This window comes from Oncorhynchus mykiss, chromosome 1 (assembly GCF_057628025.1).
Source record: "Oncorhynchus mykiss isolate SJ-2025 chromosome 1, ASM5762802v1, whole genome shotgun sequence".
In the NCBI taxonomy this organism is placed as follows: Eukaryota; Metazoa; Chordata; class Actinopteri; order Salmoniformes; family Salmonidae; genus Oncorhynchus; species Oncorhynchus mykiss.
The window spans coordinates 46,294,764-46,309,676 of NC_143022.1; the positions used below are offsets into that span (position 1 = coordinate 46,294,764).

General features: G+C 41.6%; 1 protein-coding gene across 1 annotated transcript in view; it reads left to right on the top strand.

Moving 5' to 3' along the window:
* Window positions 1-555: 555 nt before the first annotated feature.
* The window catches only part of LOC110523610 (engulfment and cell motility protein 3), a 35,746-nt gene continuing 21,388 nt past the window's right edge, over window positions 556-14,913 (top strand). Inside the window, exons 1-2 of the mRNA XM_036978179.2 lie at window positions 556-861; window positions 3,800-3,909. Of these exons, the coding sequence (XP_036834074.2) occupies window positions 3,832-3,909 (78 nt within the window). The 5' untranslated portion in view covers window positions 556-861; window positions 3,800-3,831. The remainder of the gene's footprint in view (window positions 862-3,799; window positions 3,910-14,913) is intronic.

The following is a 14,913-nucleotide window of genomic DNA, read 5'->3' on the forward strand; positions in this document are numbered from 1 at the left end:
TTGTGTTGTGGGACAAAACTGCACTTTTTTTTATTGTCCTGGGCACAAGGTGCACCTGTGTAATGATTATGCTGTTTAATCAGCTTCTTGATATGCCACACCTGTCAGTTGGATGGATTATCTCGGCAAAGGAGAAATACTCACTAACAGGGATGTAAACAAATGTATGCACAACATTTGAGTGAAATAAGCTTTTTGTGTGTATGGAACATTTCTGGGCTCTTTCATTTCAGCTCATGGCCCATGGGACCAACACTTTACATGTTGCGTTTATATTTTTTGTTCCGTATAAAACACAAGATAATATAATCTAACAGGCAATATTTATCAGAAGCCAGATTAATATAATTTAGGGTTAGTAGCCTATATAATTGAAATGGCATATACAGTATCTTTCAATCTGGACAACAATCTCACATCAGTCCAATAAAAATAAATTGCATTTTGGAAATATTCAATGTGGAGAAAAAAATCGCACAATACTTTAGTTGTTTCTGAACCTGTCCGTACTCATTTTTGAGCGCTCTATAGGCTTTTCAAAGAATTTTCCCTTAAATGCACATCCGTTTACAGTAAACCCACTATGTCGGAAAAGTTGGGGCTGGTCGATCTATGGTCAGTACACGCTGCTTCCTACAGGGGGGCGGGTGTGACTCGACTCAACCCGGAACTTTAAATAATCAATTACTTTTTGAAATTTGTTAAGACATTTCTCCGCCTAGGGGAGCCTTCTCCAAGATTGCGCAAATTCAAAATATAAATCTCACGGATTATTGTCGTCCTTTCTAGGGAGGGATTGCAAATGCTTTCATTCTCGAACTCTGGGCTTTCGCGAGGACACTAACTTCTATTTTCAAAAAGGTAAGAACTAAATAAATGTTCAACTCAAATATAGATTTTCTTTTGATTGTTCTCTAAACTTTGCGAACGAGAAGGAACAAATATGTTTAGTATTCCTGGTACGAATAGCTCCGGGGGCCCAGTACAGCATTATCCGTGTCTACAGCGAGCTAGAATAAACGGGTTGACATTATCAATATAACGTTAATCAGTCACCCTAATTTTTATGGGTGATCCTAGGAAATCGAATCAATCTACATAATGAGTAGTTTAATTCATGGTGGGTATTTTGGAAGTAGTTTTCATTGTATGCCAGCATCTGCTGTGAAATGGCTAATGCAGAGAAATTAGTATATTATCTTACCAAACATTTCACAAAGATGGAATGTTAAATCATTTCTCTGCATTAGCCATTTCACAGCAGAAGCTGGCTTACAATGAAAACTACTTCCAAAATATCCACCATGAATTAAACTATTCAGTATGTAGATAGATTTGATTTCCTAGGATCACTCATAAATCCCTCTGCCTGTCCCATTAGGGTGGGGAGGAGGGGGGGGGGGGGCTTCTTGGAATTCCAACCCTGACAGACCTCCACCTACAACTGCCACCACACACACACTTTGAAGTCGGTTGTCATCGGCACCACCAGTTAAATTTTTAAAATTGATTTAACTAGGCAAGTCAATTATGAACAAATTCTTATTTACAACGACGGCCTACCACGGCCAAACCCTGACGACGCTGGGCCAATTGTGCGCCACCCTATGGGACTCCCAATCACGTCCGGATGTGATACAGCCTGGATTCAAACCAGGGACCTCGGTGACACCTCTAGCACTGAGATACAGTGCCTTAGACCGCTGCGCCACTCGGGAGCTTGACTCTTTCAATATACATTTTAAATGAGTCACGCCAGAAAACGACTGGCTCTTGATCCATGGATCAATTTTCACTAGTGTGTAGACAACTGCCATTTGCCCAGCACCCAGAATGTAAAGTCTCAGGCAGTAATAGCCCTTCTCAACTGGTGGAGCCGATGTCAACAGACTTCAAAGTGTGTGTGTGTGTGTGGTGGCAGTTGTAGGTGGAGGTCTGTCAGGGTTGGAATTCCAAGAAGCTAAAGGCCCCGTCCTCCCCACCCTAATGGGACCGGCGGAGGGTCAAGGGGCATGACACAGTTAGTTCTGCAGGCTAACCGAAGGGATACACGAAAGTACACATTAATGCATAGCCCTAAATGGTCATGGGCGCTATTACGATGTGGTTCACTATAATAATCACGAACACTGTTACAGTGAACAGCAGTAATACACGACATGGCCAAAAGTATGTGGACACCTGCTCGTCGGACATCTCATTTCTAAATCATGGGCATTAATACGGAGTTGGTCCCCCCCCCTTTTCTGCTATAATAGCCTCCATTCTTCTGGGAAGGCTTTCCACTAGATGTTGGAACATTGCTGCGGGGACTTGCTTCCGTTCAGCCACAAGAGCATTAGTGAGGTCGGCACTGATGTTGGGTGATTAGGCCTGGCTCGCAGTCGGTGTTCTAATTTATCCCAAAGGTGTTCGATGTTCTGCCTGCGGCTATGGATTCCTGACCTGTTCACCGGACGTGCTACCTGTCCCAGATCTATTATTTGACCATGCTGGTCATTTATGAACATTTGAACATCTTGGCCATGTTTTGTTATAATCTCCACCTGGCACAGCCAGAAGAGGACTGGCCACCCCTCATAGCCTGGTTCCTCTCTAGGTTTCTTCATAGGTTTTGGCCTTTCTAGGGAGTTTTTCCTAGCCAACGTGCTTCAACACCTGCATTGCTTGCTGTTTGGGGTTTTAGGCTGGGTTTCTGTACAGCACTTTGAGATATCAGCTGATGTACAAAGGGCTATATAAATACATTTGATTCGATGAGGTTGAGGTCACACATTCTCTCTCTCTGTCTGTCTCTCTATCCTCTGTCTCTTGCAGTAGCAGCAGTTTATTGGTCGCGTACACAGTTTAGCAACTTCAGCAGGTGTTATAGCGGGTGTGAATTGTTTGTTAAAGCCACTTAGTCTCAAGCCCAATGCATGCTGGGACAGGCAGGGGAGAGAGCCTTGGAAACCCAAACACCTCCTTCCCTGCCAGCCTGTCATGTAGCCTATACCAGGGTTTCCCAAACTCTCATTCCCCTCCCCCCCGGTGCACGGTTTGGTTTTTGCCCACATAGCAGAGTCAAATAACCAACTCATCTTCAAGCTTTGACTATTTGAATCAGCTGTGTAGTGCTAGAGAAAAAAAGCTAATGTGCACCCAGGGGGGCCCCAGGACCAAGTTTGGGAAACACTGGCCTACACTATCAACACCTCACCCTATCCTTGTATGGATAGGCTACTAGACTACTGCATAGGAATGTTATGGGTCAGGAGATCATTGTCTCTCACAAGGCTTCAAGAGTATTAGTATATGAAGTGAGTGAGAAAAGTTTCAGGTTAGTTTCCATCGAAGCCAAAACACTGGTGGTGATCATTGTAAGTAGGTTATTTCCATTTCCCGCGGATGGGACACACACACACACACACACACACACACACACACACACATTTTCCTTTTCATCAGGTGAAGCATGTGCAAAATTGTTTAACAAACTTTAGTGTTTCCATATGTGCTGGAGAGAGCATGAAAAGAGTTTGCCTGTCTCCTTTCCTCTGGGACTCCTCTGGATGCATGTCTGTCTGTCTGGCCTTCAATTGTGTGTAGTCCTATACACAGAAAGGGCCATGTTCTCTGTGCACACTGAAGAAAATACAGACATACTACTTGTAAAAGAGGAAGATAAAGTTTCATTTGGAAAATGGAAGCTCTCATGACTCGAGGACCATGCTGATCTGATCTGGTCTGGTCAGAAACCTACAGAAACCCCTATTTTACTGTGTGAATTATTTGATAGTAAAAGGTTATTATGTCTCAGTCTTAGGAGGACACCTATAAACACACTTCAAGATGCCGCAACAGAAGGATATCGTGAAAATTGCCATCCAGATGCCAGGGGCATACCCTCAGCTCATTCAACTGGACCAGGTAAGCATTAGCACACAGGAGAGGAGCCTGAGTCAGAGAGTTGAAGGGGAAAAAAAACTACTGAACTATCAAATCCGGAGTGGAAAGTTACTGTAGAAATCAGCACTGCAGCCTGTGGGTTGTATTAGAACTGTGGTTTATGTAGCAAGAGAGAGATGGGCGGGCTAATAATGTGGTTTATGAAGGGGTAGTGCACCTCAGCATGGATGCAGTGTGTTCAGAGTTGTGAAGCAGCTGCTGCCATAGAAACATGCCACCCTATCAATCGAGAAGTTATCATAGTAAAGTAGGGTGCTAATGTAATGGTTGTTTATGATGTCAAACTGTTAATAGACCAGGGCCTTAGCTGAGTAAAAGGTGTTCGCTAGATACGAGTGCCTGTGAAGTTGATGTCATGCAGTATGTTGTCGGAGCTCTGGTAAGATCATTACAGGCTCTGTAAAGAAAACATGGCGGTTTTGGCACAAGGTATTTTCGAATGTAGAATGTTAATTTGAGCCAGTTTGCTACAGCAGGAAAATAATCCTGCAGCAACAGGACATGTTCACTATTATGTGGATAATAATTAATGTCCATTTTTGCAGGGGTTGATATATTTATGTTGGGGTTGATATATTTATGTTGGGGTTGATGTATTTATGTTGGGGTTGATGTATTTATGTTGGGGTTGATGTATTTATGTTGGGGTTGATGTATTTATGTTGGGGTTGATGTATTTATGTTGGGGTTGATGTATTTATGTTGGGGTTGATGTATTTATGTTGGGGTTGATGTATTTATGTTGGGGTTGATGTATTTATGTTGGGGTTGATCCATTTTAGCAGGGGTTGATCCATTTTAGCAGGGGTTGATCCATTTTAGCAGGGGTTGATCCATTTTAGCAGGGGTTGATCCATTTTAGCAGGGGTTGATCCATTTTAGCAGGGGTTGATCCATTTTAGCAGGGGTTGATCCATTTTAGCAGGGGTTGATATATTTTTGCAGGGGTTGGTCCATTTTAGCAGGGGTTGATATATTTTTGCAGGGGTTGATACATTTTTGCAGGGGTTGGTCCATTTTAGCAGGGGTTGATATATTTTTGCAGGGGTTGATACATTTTTGCAGGGGTTGATATATTTTTGCAGGGGTTGATACATTTTTGCAGGGGTTGGTCCATTTTAGCAGGGGTTGATATATTTTGTTTTGATTAAAAAAAAAATTGTTAGAGCACATCAAGTCTGAACTTTTAAAGTTACTCAAAATACACTACATGTTTGCAATTTTCAGCAATAAATAATAGTGAGCAATTAGTGCTGTTTTCAATTTAGTGTTTTTTTAAAACATGCACTATGCATTATTTGTTTGAAAAAAATCAGGATCCCCATTAGCTTTTGCGAAAGCAGCAGCTACTCTTCCTGGGGTTCACACAAAACAGGAAACATTACCATAATAAAGAACATTAATAGACAAGAAGAGCTAGAGGACAGAACTACAAGCATTTAAAAACGTCTCACACAGCCTACATATCAATACATGCACACAAAATATCTAGGTCGAATAGGGGAGAGATGTGCTGTGAGGTGTTGCTCTGTCTGTTTTTGAAACCAGCTTTGCTGTTCATTTGAGCAATATGAGATGGAAGGGAGTTCCATAATAATGGCTCTATTTAATACTATATGCTTTCTTGAATTTGTTTTGGATTTGGGGACTGTGAAAAGACCCCTGGTGGCATGTCTGGTGGGCTAAATGTGTGTGTCAGAGCTGTGTGTAAGTTGACTATGCAAACAATTGGGAATTTTCAACACATTAATGTTATACAAAGATGCAGTCAGTCTGTCCTCAACTCTTAGCTAATAGAGACTTGCATGTATAGTATTTATATTAGCCCTCTGATTTCAATGAAGAGCAAGATGTGCTGCTCTGTTCTGGGCCAGATGCCGGGTCTTTCTTTGAAGCACTTGACCACATGACTGGACAATAATCAAGATAAGAAAACCTGCAGGCTGTAGGACTTTTGGAGTGTGGTGTCACACAGCCCTAAAAGAGCATTTCTTTTAGGGCTGTCCCCGACGGAAAAAAAACCTCGGTAAACCGAGAGTCGTCTGTTCTTTCGACCAATCGATTGTTTAAACGTGTATTTTTCCATAGACAGACACATCCTATGTATCCTATGTATGTAAACTTCAGACTACAGTTGAAGTCTGAAGTTTACATACACCTTAACCAAATACATTTAAACTCAGTTTTTTCACAATTCCTGACATTTAATCTTAGTAAAAATTCCCTTGTCTTAGGTCAGTTAGGATCACCACTTTATTTTAAGAATGTGAAATGTCAGAATAATAGTAGAGAGTGATTTATTTCAGCTTTTATTTCTTTCATCACATTCCCAGCGGGTCAGACGTTTACATACACTCAATTAGTATTTGGTAGCGTTGCCTTTAAATTCTTTAACTTGGGCAGACGTTTCTGGTAGCCTTCCACAAGCTTCCCACAATATGTTGGGTGAATTTTGGCCCATTCCTTCTGACAGAAGCTGGTGTAACGGAGTCAGATTTGTAGGCCTCCTTACTTGCACATGCTTTTTCAGTTCTGCCCACACATTTTCTATGGGATTGAGATCAGGGCTTTGTGATGGCCACTCCAATACCTTGACTTTGTTGTCCTTAAGCCATTTTGCCACAACTTTGGAAGTATGCTTGGGGTCATTGTCCATTTGGAAGACCCATTTGCGACCAAGCTGTAACTTCCTGACTGATGTCTTGATGTTGCTTCAAGATATCCATATACAGTGCCTTGCGAAAGTATTCGGCCCCCTTGAACTTTGCGACCTTTTGCCACATTTCAGGCTTCAAACATCTTTTGTGAAGAATCAACAACAAGTGGGACACAACGACATTTATTGGATATTTCAAACTTTTTTAACAAATCAAAAACTGAAAAATTGGGCGTGCAAAATTATTCAGCCCCTTTACTTTCAGTGCAGCAAACTCTCTCAAGAAGTTCAGTGAGGATCTCTGAATGATCCAATGTTGACCTAAATGACTAATGATAAATACAATCCACCTGTGTGTAATCAAGTCTCCGTATAAATGCACCTGCACTGTGATAGTCTCAGAGGTCCGTCAAAAGCGCAGAGAGCATCATGAAGAACAAGGAACACACCAGGCAGGTCCGAGATACTGTTGTGAAGAAGTTTAAAGCCGGATTTGGATACAAAAAGATTTCCGAAGCTTTAAACATCCCAAGGAGCACTGTGCAAGCGATAATATTGAAATGGAAGGAGTATCAGACCACTGCAAATCTACCAAGACCTGGCCGTCCCTCTAAACTTTCAGCTCATACAAGGAGAAGACTGATCAGAGATGCAGCCAAGAGGCCCATGATCACTCTGGATGAACTGCAGAGATCTACAGCTGAGGTGGGAGACTCTGTCCATAGCACAACAATCAGTCGTATATTGCACAAATCTGGCCTTTATGGAAGAGTGGCAAGAAGAAAGCCATTTCTTAAAGATATCCATAAAAAGTGTTGTTTAAAGTTTGCCACAAGCCACCTGGGTGACACACCAAACATGTGGAAGAAGGTGCTCTGGTCAGATGAAACCAAAATTGAACTTTTTGGCAACAATGCAAAACATTATGTTTGGCGTAAAAGCAACACAGCTGAACACACCATCCCCACTGTCAAACATGGTGGTGGCAGCATCATGGTTTGGGCCTGCTTTTCTTCAGCAGGGACAGGGAAGATGGTTAAAATTGATGGGAAGATGGATGGAGGCAAATACAGGACCATTCTGGAAGAACCTGATGGAGTCTGCAAAAGACCTGAGACTGGGACGGAGATTTGTCTTCCTACAAGACAATGATCCAAAACATAAAGCAAAATCTACAATGGAATGGTTCAAAAATAAACATATCCAGGTTTTAGAATGGCCAAGTCAAAATCCAGACCTGAATCCAATCGAGAATCTATGGAAAGAACTGAAATCTGCTGTTCACAAATGCTCTCCATCCAACCTCACTGAGCTCGAGCTGTTTTGCAAGGAGGAATGGGAAAAAATTTCAGTCTCTCGATGTGCAAAACTGATAGAGACACCCCAAGCGACTTACAGCTGTAATCGCAGCAAAAGGTGGCGCTACAAAGTATTAACTTAAGGGGGCTGAATAATTTTGCACGCCCAATTTTTCAGTTTTTGATTTGTTAAAAAAGTTTGAAATATCCAATAAATGTCGTTCCACTTCATGATTGTGTCCCACTTGTTGTTGATTCTTCACAAAAAAAATACAGTTTTATATCTTTGTTTGAAGCCTGAAATGTGGCAAAAGGTCGCAAAGTTCACTTTACTTACTTTCGAATACTTTCGCAAGGCACTGTAATTTTCCTCCCTCATGATGCCATCTATTTTGTGAAGTGCACCAGTCGCTCCTGCAGCAAAGCACCCCCATAATATGATGCTGCCACCCCCATGCTTCACGGCTGGGATGGTGTTCTTCGTATTGCAAGTCTCCCCGTTTTTCCTCCAAACATAACAATGGTCATCATGGCCAAAAAGTTACATATTTGTTTCATCAGACCAGAGGACATTTCTCCAAAAAGTACGATCTTGTGCAGGAAGTTACAGCTTGGTTGCAAATGGGTCTTCCAAATGGACAATGACCGCAGGCATACTTCCAAATTTGTGGCAAATTGTGCAGTTGCAAACCGTAGTCTGGCTTTTTTATGGTGGTTTTGGAGCAGTGGCTTCTTCCTTGCTGAGCGGCCTTTCAGTTTATGTCAATATAGAACTCGTTTTCTGTGGATATAGATACTTTTGTACCTATTTCCTCCAGTATCTTCACAAGGTCCTTTGCTGTTGTTCTGGGACTTTTTCGCACCACAGTACGCTCATCTCTAGGAGACAGAATGCGTCTTCTTCCTGAGTGGTATGACGGCTGCATGGTCCCATGGCGTTTATACTTGTGTACTATTGTTTGTACAGATGATCGTGGTATCTTCAGGCATTTGGAAATTGCTCCAAAGGATGAACTAGACTTGTGGAGGTCTTCAATTTTGTATCTGAGGTCTTGGCTGATTTTCTTTTGATTTCCTCATGATGTCAAGCAAAGAGGCACTGAGTTTGAAGGTAGGCCTTGAAATACATCCACAGGTACACCGCCAATCGACTCAAATTATGTCAATTAGCCTATCAGAAGCTTCTAAAGCCACATCATTTTCTGGACGTGACAAATAAACTCGAAACGGGAATGTTTACTGGTTGCTCAGGAGGTAAAGGGGAAGTCAGACTTGTGGAATAAATGTGACTAGTTGTGGAAAATACTGGAGATCAAGAAAAAGAAGGTAAGGAGCAAACACAGCATATTATGTCATTAGATTACAATATCATTTTTCTGACCATTTGAACAATGGAAACAACACTTAACATTAGAAGCGTACCAGCTAGTCTGTTGTAAACGTGTTTTTTTTGTAAAGCCTTTTTTACAGTGAACATTAAACAGTCACATTTATTTGTGAACGCTTTATTTATTGTTTATTGTCGCTTTTATTTTATTTTAAAACTAGTATGCTTGATCGCATTTGACATCATGCATGACCCGTATGCTGTGTAATGGCATGAGCGAATGAATGATTGATTGATACAGTTATCATGACACAAGGCGAGACCCAGATGCAGACACAGGAGGCAGATGGTTGGAGTCTAAGATGTTTAATAATCCAAAAAGGAGTAGGCAAGAGAATGCCTGTCCGTGACCAAAAGGTCAAAACCAGTTCCAAGTCCAGGAGGTACAGAGTGGCAGACAGGCTTGAGGTCAAGGCAGGCAGAATGGTCAGGCAGGTGGGTACAGAGTCCAGAAACGGGCAAGGGTCAAAACCCGGGAGGACTAGAAAAAAAACACTGGTTGATTTGAAATATACAAGACAAACTGGCACAGAGAGACAGGAAACACAGGGATAAATACACTGGGGAAAACAAGTAACACCTGGAGGGGGTGAAGACGATAACAAGGACAGGTGAAACAGATCCAGGTGTGACAACGGTAGCCTATATAAGTATTGAAATATAGGCCTAAGTAAGTTACGGTATTAAAGACTAAACAGGATGCGCTCTTAAGCCTACAGCTCAATGGTGGTTATACAAGGCTTCTATACTAAGCCTACTAATGATGATGACGTTTCTTCTTATTATAATGATGATCATAATAATAGTAATAACAACAATAAGGAGATCCACAAAAATGAGTTATTATGAATATAATTTTTCTGATAATTTAGAACAATGTTAAACAACACTAAATCATTGTACGTTGATGATTCATGTTTTCTTTTAAATCCACAACTTCCCTTCACAGCCTCATAGAGGATCTAGATACTTTTCCTAACGTCTCTGGATTACAACCAGAGGATGATAAGTATGATACAGTACGTATTGGATCTGTAAAACAGACAACTTTTATATTACCAGGTAGTTTACCAATAAAATGGTCTGACGGTGATGTGGACATACTCTGTATTCATATTCCGAAATAAATAAATTATCTCACTACAATACATTTGAATAGAAAGTTAGCAAAAATAGGTAATCTTTCTACCATGGAAAGGAAAATACCTGTCTACTTGCGGAGAAATCACCCTAATTAATTATTTACTCATATCCCTATTTGCTTATGGTCTTGCCTACACCTACAGACCTGTTTTTTTTTAAATTATTATTATCGAAGGAATTGTCCGTAGAGCTCCGAGACAGGATTGTGGCGAGGCACAGATCTGGGGAAGGGTATCAACATTTCTGCAGCATTGAAGGTCCCCAAGAACACAGTGGTCTCCATCATTCTTAAATTGAAGAAGTTTGGAACCACCAAGATTCTTCCTACACCTGGCCGCCTGGCCAAACTAAGCAATCGGTTTGACTGACAGAGCTCCAGAGTTCCTCTGTGGAGATAGTTGTTCTTCTGGAAGGTTCTCCCATCTCTGCAGCATTCCACCAGTCATGCCTTTATGGTAGAGTGGCCAGGCGGAAGCCACTCCTCAGTAAAATGCACATGACAACCCGCTTGGGGTTTGCACAATGGTACCTCAAGAACTCTGACCATAAGAAACAAGATTCTCTGGTCTGATGAAACTAAGATGGCCTGAATGCCTCTTTGACCTGAATGCCAAGCGTCACGTCTGGAGGAAACCTGTCACCATCCCTACGGTGAAGCATGGTGGCAGCATCATGCTATGGGAATGTTTTTCAGCGACAGGGACTGGGAGTCTAGTCAGGATCGAGGGAAAGATAAACAGATCAAAGTACAGAGAGTGCTCAGGATCTCAGAGGGGGGCGAAGGTTCACTTTCCAACAGGACAACAAACTTAAGCACACAGCCAAATACAAGTGTGGAAAGCTTGTAGCGTTATACCCAAGAAGACTTGAGGCTGTAATCGTTGCCAAAGGTGCTTTAACAAAGTACTTAGTAAAGCGTCTGAATACTGACTTCCCCCATAAGCATTACTGTCTCATCTATAGATGTTATCCTTGTATTGCTACTGCAGTATCATCAAAGGAATTATCTAAGGGAGTCTCAGAAATGGCTAATATAAGAATGTTAGCGAGTTATTGATTTCATGAACCTTATTTCTAAGGCTACATATATTAATATGGGCTGTTTTCAGGCCTTTCCTGGGTACTTCTCAGAGATGGACATTAATATGGAAAAGAACAAACAAAGCAAGAGAAAAAAAAACATTAAGCAGTCCATAAACTGTTTGTGTGTAAGTGTGTGTGTTTGCTGTGGGGTTGAAGCTACAAACCCATAGGCTTGGCTCTGTCATCCCTTCCAGGCTGTTGGTAGGGAGGGTGGACAATGTGCCTGTCATAGTGGATAAGTTATTTTCTCTTCTGGCGCACAGCTTCAGGATAGTCCTCGTTGTGGAAGATGTACGTTCCTCTCAAATTATTGTCTCTTTTCCAGAACAGCTACCTTGTCTTTGAACTTGGCCACTATCGGCCTGGGCCTGTCACCTGGGCCGGCGGAGGGTTTCCCAATCCTGTAGGCGCACAACACCTCAATCTTCCTGTGGTTCGTCTTACATTTCTTAGAGATAATTTCCTTCACTTTATCCTCAGACCCCGTCCAGGTCTCGTGGAGATTTTGCAATTCTGTCCACAATAATGTAGTTCCGCCTTGATCTTCCCTCGAGATAATCTCAGTCATTGTTATCATGGATTGAATGCTGTAACAACACTGAATAAAACAATGAATAAACGTTCCATGATGGTATTGACTGCCCATTACTGCATATCACTTATTAACCATTTATTTACTATTCACATTGCTTTACTTTAATAACACATTTGATGACTTTATTTAATTCCAAGTTACCATCTTCTCTAGAACTGCTGCCCATGCTGTCTATCACTATTTTATTTGTTCTTCAAAGTAGATAAGGCATACTTTTATGACTGCTTAGATCACGTCTTTTCAGGCTTGTGAAGCACCTGCTTTTGATCCCTCTCAGTCTCCGCACAGACAGGACAAGTTTTACGTGGGCCCGCAGTGGATTATGGTCATTGTAGTTAATTACCACCTCAGTTTAGCACAGTGTAGAATATTGGCCTGTTGGAAAACTACAACTCCCAACTACATTGCACAGTTCAGCCTTGATCTGATTTATCTCTACAGAAACTGCACATCGAGTTCACAGAAACGAAACCAGAATGAAATAATGTTTGTACCATGTTTTGTGCTGCTGCCATGTTGTGTTGCTACCATGCTCTGTTGTAATTTGTTGGTGTCTTGCGATGTTGTCTTAGGTCTCTTTTTATGTAGTGCTGTCATGATGTGTGTTTTGTCCTATATTTCTTTAAATTTTTAATCCCAGCCCCTGTCCCCGCAGGAGGCCATTTGGCTTTTGGTAGGCCGTCATTGTAAATAAGAATTTGTTCTTAACTGACTTCCCTAGATAAATAAATAAATACAATTTGAATTCAACTAATTTAACCGAAATGTCGGTTAATCGCTCAGCACTTGCAATAAAAGATTGATCAAATTAAGATCGGACTTGAGCTGCACGATAAGCGCCTTGGCGTTGCAGCCCAGGATCAGATCCAGGATACCAACCTTACTCCAGTTACCCTTCTCGGTCAAGTGGATCTGTAAGTGTCCCTCTACTACCTCATTGAAGTTTTTAAAAATCATATCCATTCAAAACCTCAATTTAGCGTCCAAACATTGAGTTGTTTATGCAATCACTTACAGTATGTTTTATCCATTCAAAGATATGCAGTACTAGTCAAGTTTGGACACACCTACTCATTCAAGGGTTATTCTTTATTTTTTTACTATTTTCTACATTGTACATTAATAGTGAAGACATTAAAACTATGCAATAACACATGGAATCATAGTAACCAAAAAAGTGTTAAACAAATCAAATATAATTTTGATTTTAGATTCTTCAAAGTAGCCACCCTTTGGGCCTCCCGAGTGGTGCAGCAGTCTAAGGCACTGCATCGCAGTGCTAGCTGCATTACTACAGATCCAGGTTCAATACCGGGGTCGCTACCGGGAGACCCATGAGGTGACGCACAATTGTCCCAGCATCGTCCGGGTTAGGGGAAGGTTTGGCAAGCCGGGATGCCCTTGTCCCATCGCGCTCTAGCGACTCCTGTGGTGGGCCGGGCGCATGCACGCTGACACGGTCGCCAGGTGTACGGTGAGGTTGGGTGATTGTGGAGGCCAGGTCATCTGATGCAGCACTCCATCACTCTCCTTCGTCAAATAGCCCTTACACAGCCTGGAGGTGTGTTTTGGGTCATTGTCCTGTTGGAAAAACAAATGATAGTCCCACTAAGCGCACACCATATGGGATGGCATATCACTGTGGTAGCCATGCTGGTTAAGTGTCATGATTCTTAATAAATCACGACAGTGTCACCAGCAAAGCACCATCACACCTCTTCCTCCAAGCTTCACGGTGGGAACCACACATGCGGAGATCATCCGTTCACTTACGCTGTGTCTCAGAGACAGCGGTTGGAACCAATAAGCTCATATTTGGACTCAGACCAAAGTACAGATTTCCACCAGTCTTATGTCCATTGCTCGTGTTTCTTGGCCCAAGCAAGTCTCTTCTTATTATTGGTGTCCTTTTAGTAGTGGTTTCTTTGTAGCAATTCAACCATGAAGGCCAGATTCACGCAGTCTCCTCTGAACAGTTGATGCTGAGATGTGTCTGTTACTTGAACTCACATTTATTTGGGCTTCAATTTCTGAGGCTGGTAACTCTTAATGAACTTATCCTCTGTTAACCTCTGCAGCAGAGGTAACTTTGGGTCTTCCTTTACTGTGACGGTCGTTTTGTGAGCCGGTTTCATTATAGCGCTTGGTTTTTGGGACTGCACTTGAAGAAATATTCAAAGTTCTTATAATTTTCCAGATTGACTGACCTTCATGCCTTAAAGTAATGATGGACTGCCATTTCTCTTTGCTTATTTGAGCTGTTCTTGCCATAATATGGACTTGTCTGTATCCCACCCCTACCTTGTCACAACACAACTGATTGGTACAAAGGCATTAAAAAAGAAAGAAATTCCACAAATTAACCTTTAACAATGCACACCTGTTAATTGAAATGCACGGTCGGCAGGGTGGCCTAGTGGTTAGAGCGTTGGACTAGTAACCGGAAGGCCGTCATTGAAAATAAGAATTTGTTCTTAACTGACTTGCGTAGTTAAATAAAGGTAAAAAAAAAAAAAAAAATCCAGATGACTAGCTCATGAAGCTGGTTGAGAGAATGCCAAGTGTGCAAAGCCGTCATCAAGTCAACTGAAGAATCTCAAATATTTAAGTAGTTGGATTTGTTTAACCGTTTTTTTTTTTTATTACTAAATGATTCCATATGTGCTATTTCATAGTTTTGATGTCTTCACTATTATTCTACAATGTAGAAAATAGTACAAATAAAGGAAAACCCTTGAATGAGTTGGTGTCCAAACTTTTGACTGGTACTGTACTTAACACTTGATATTAAGATGTTTAGCAC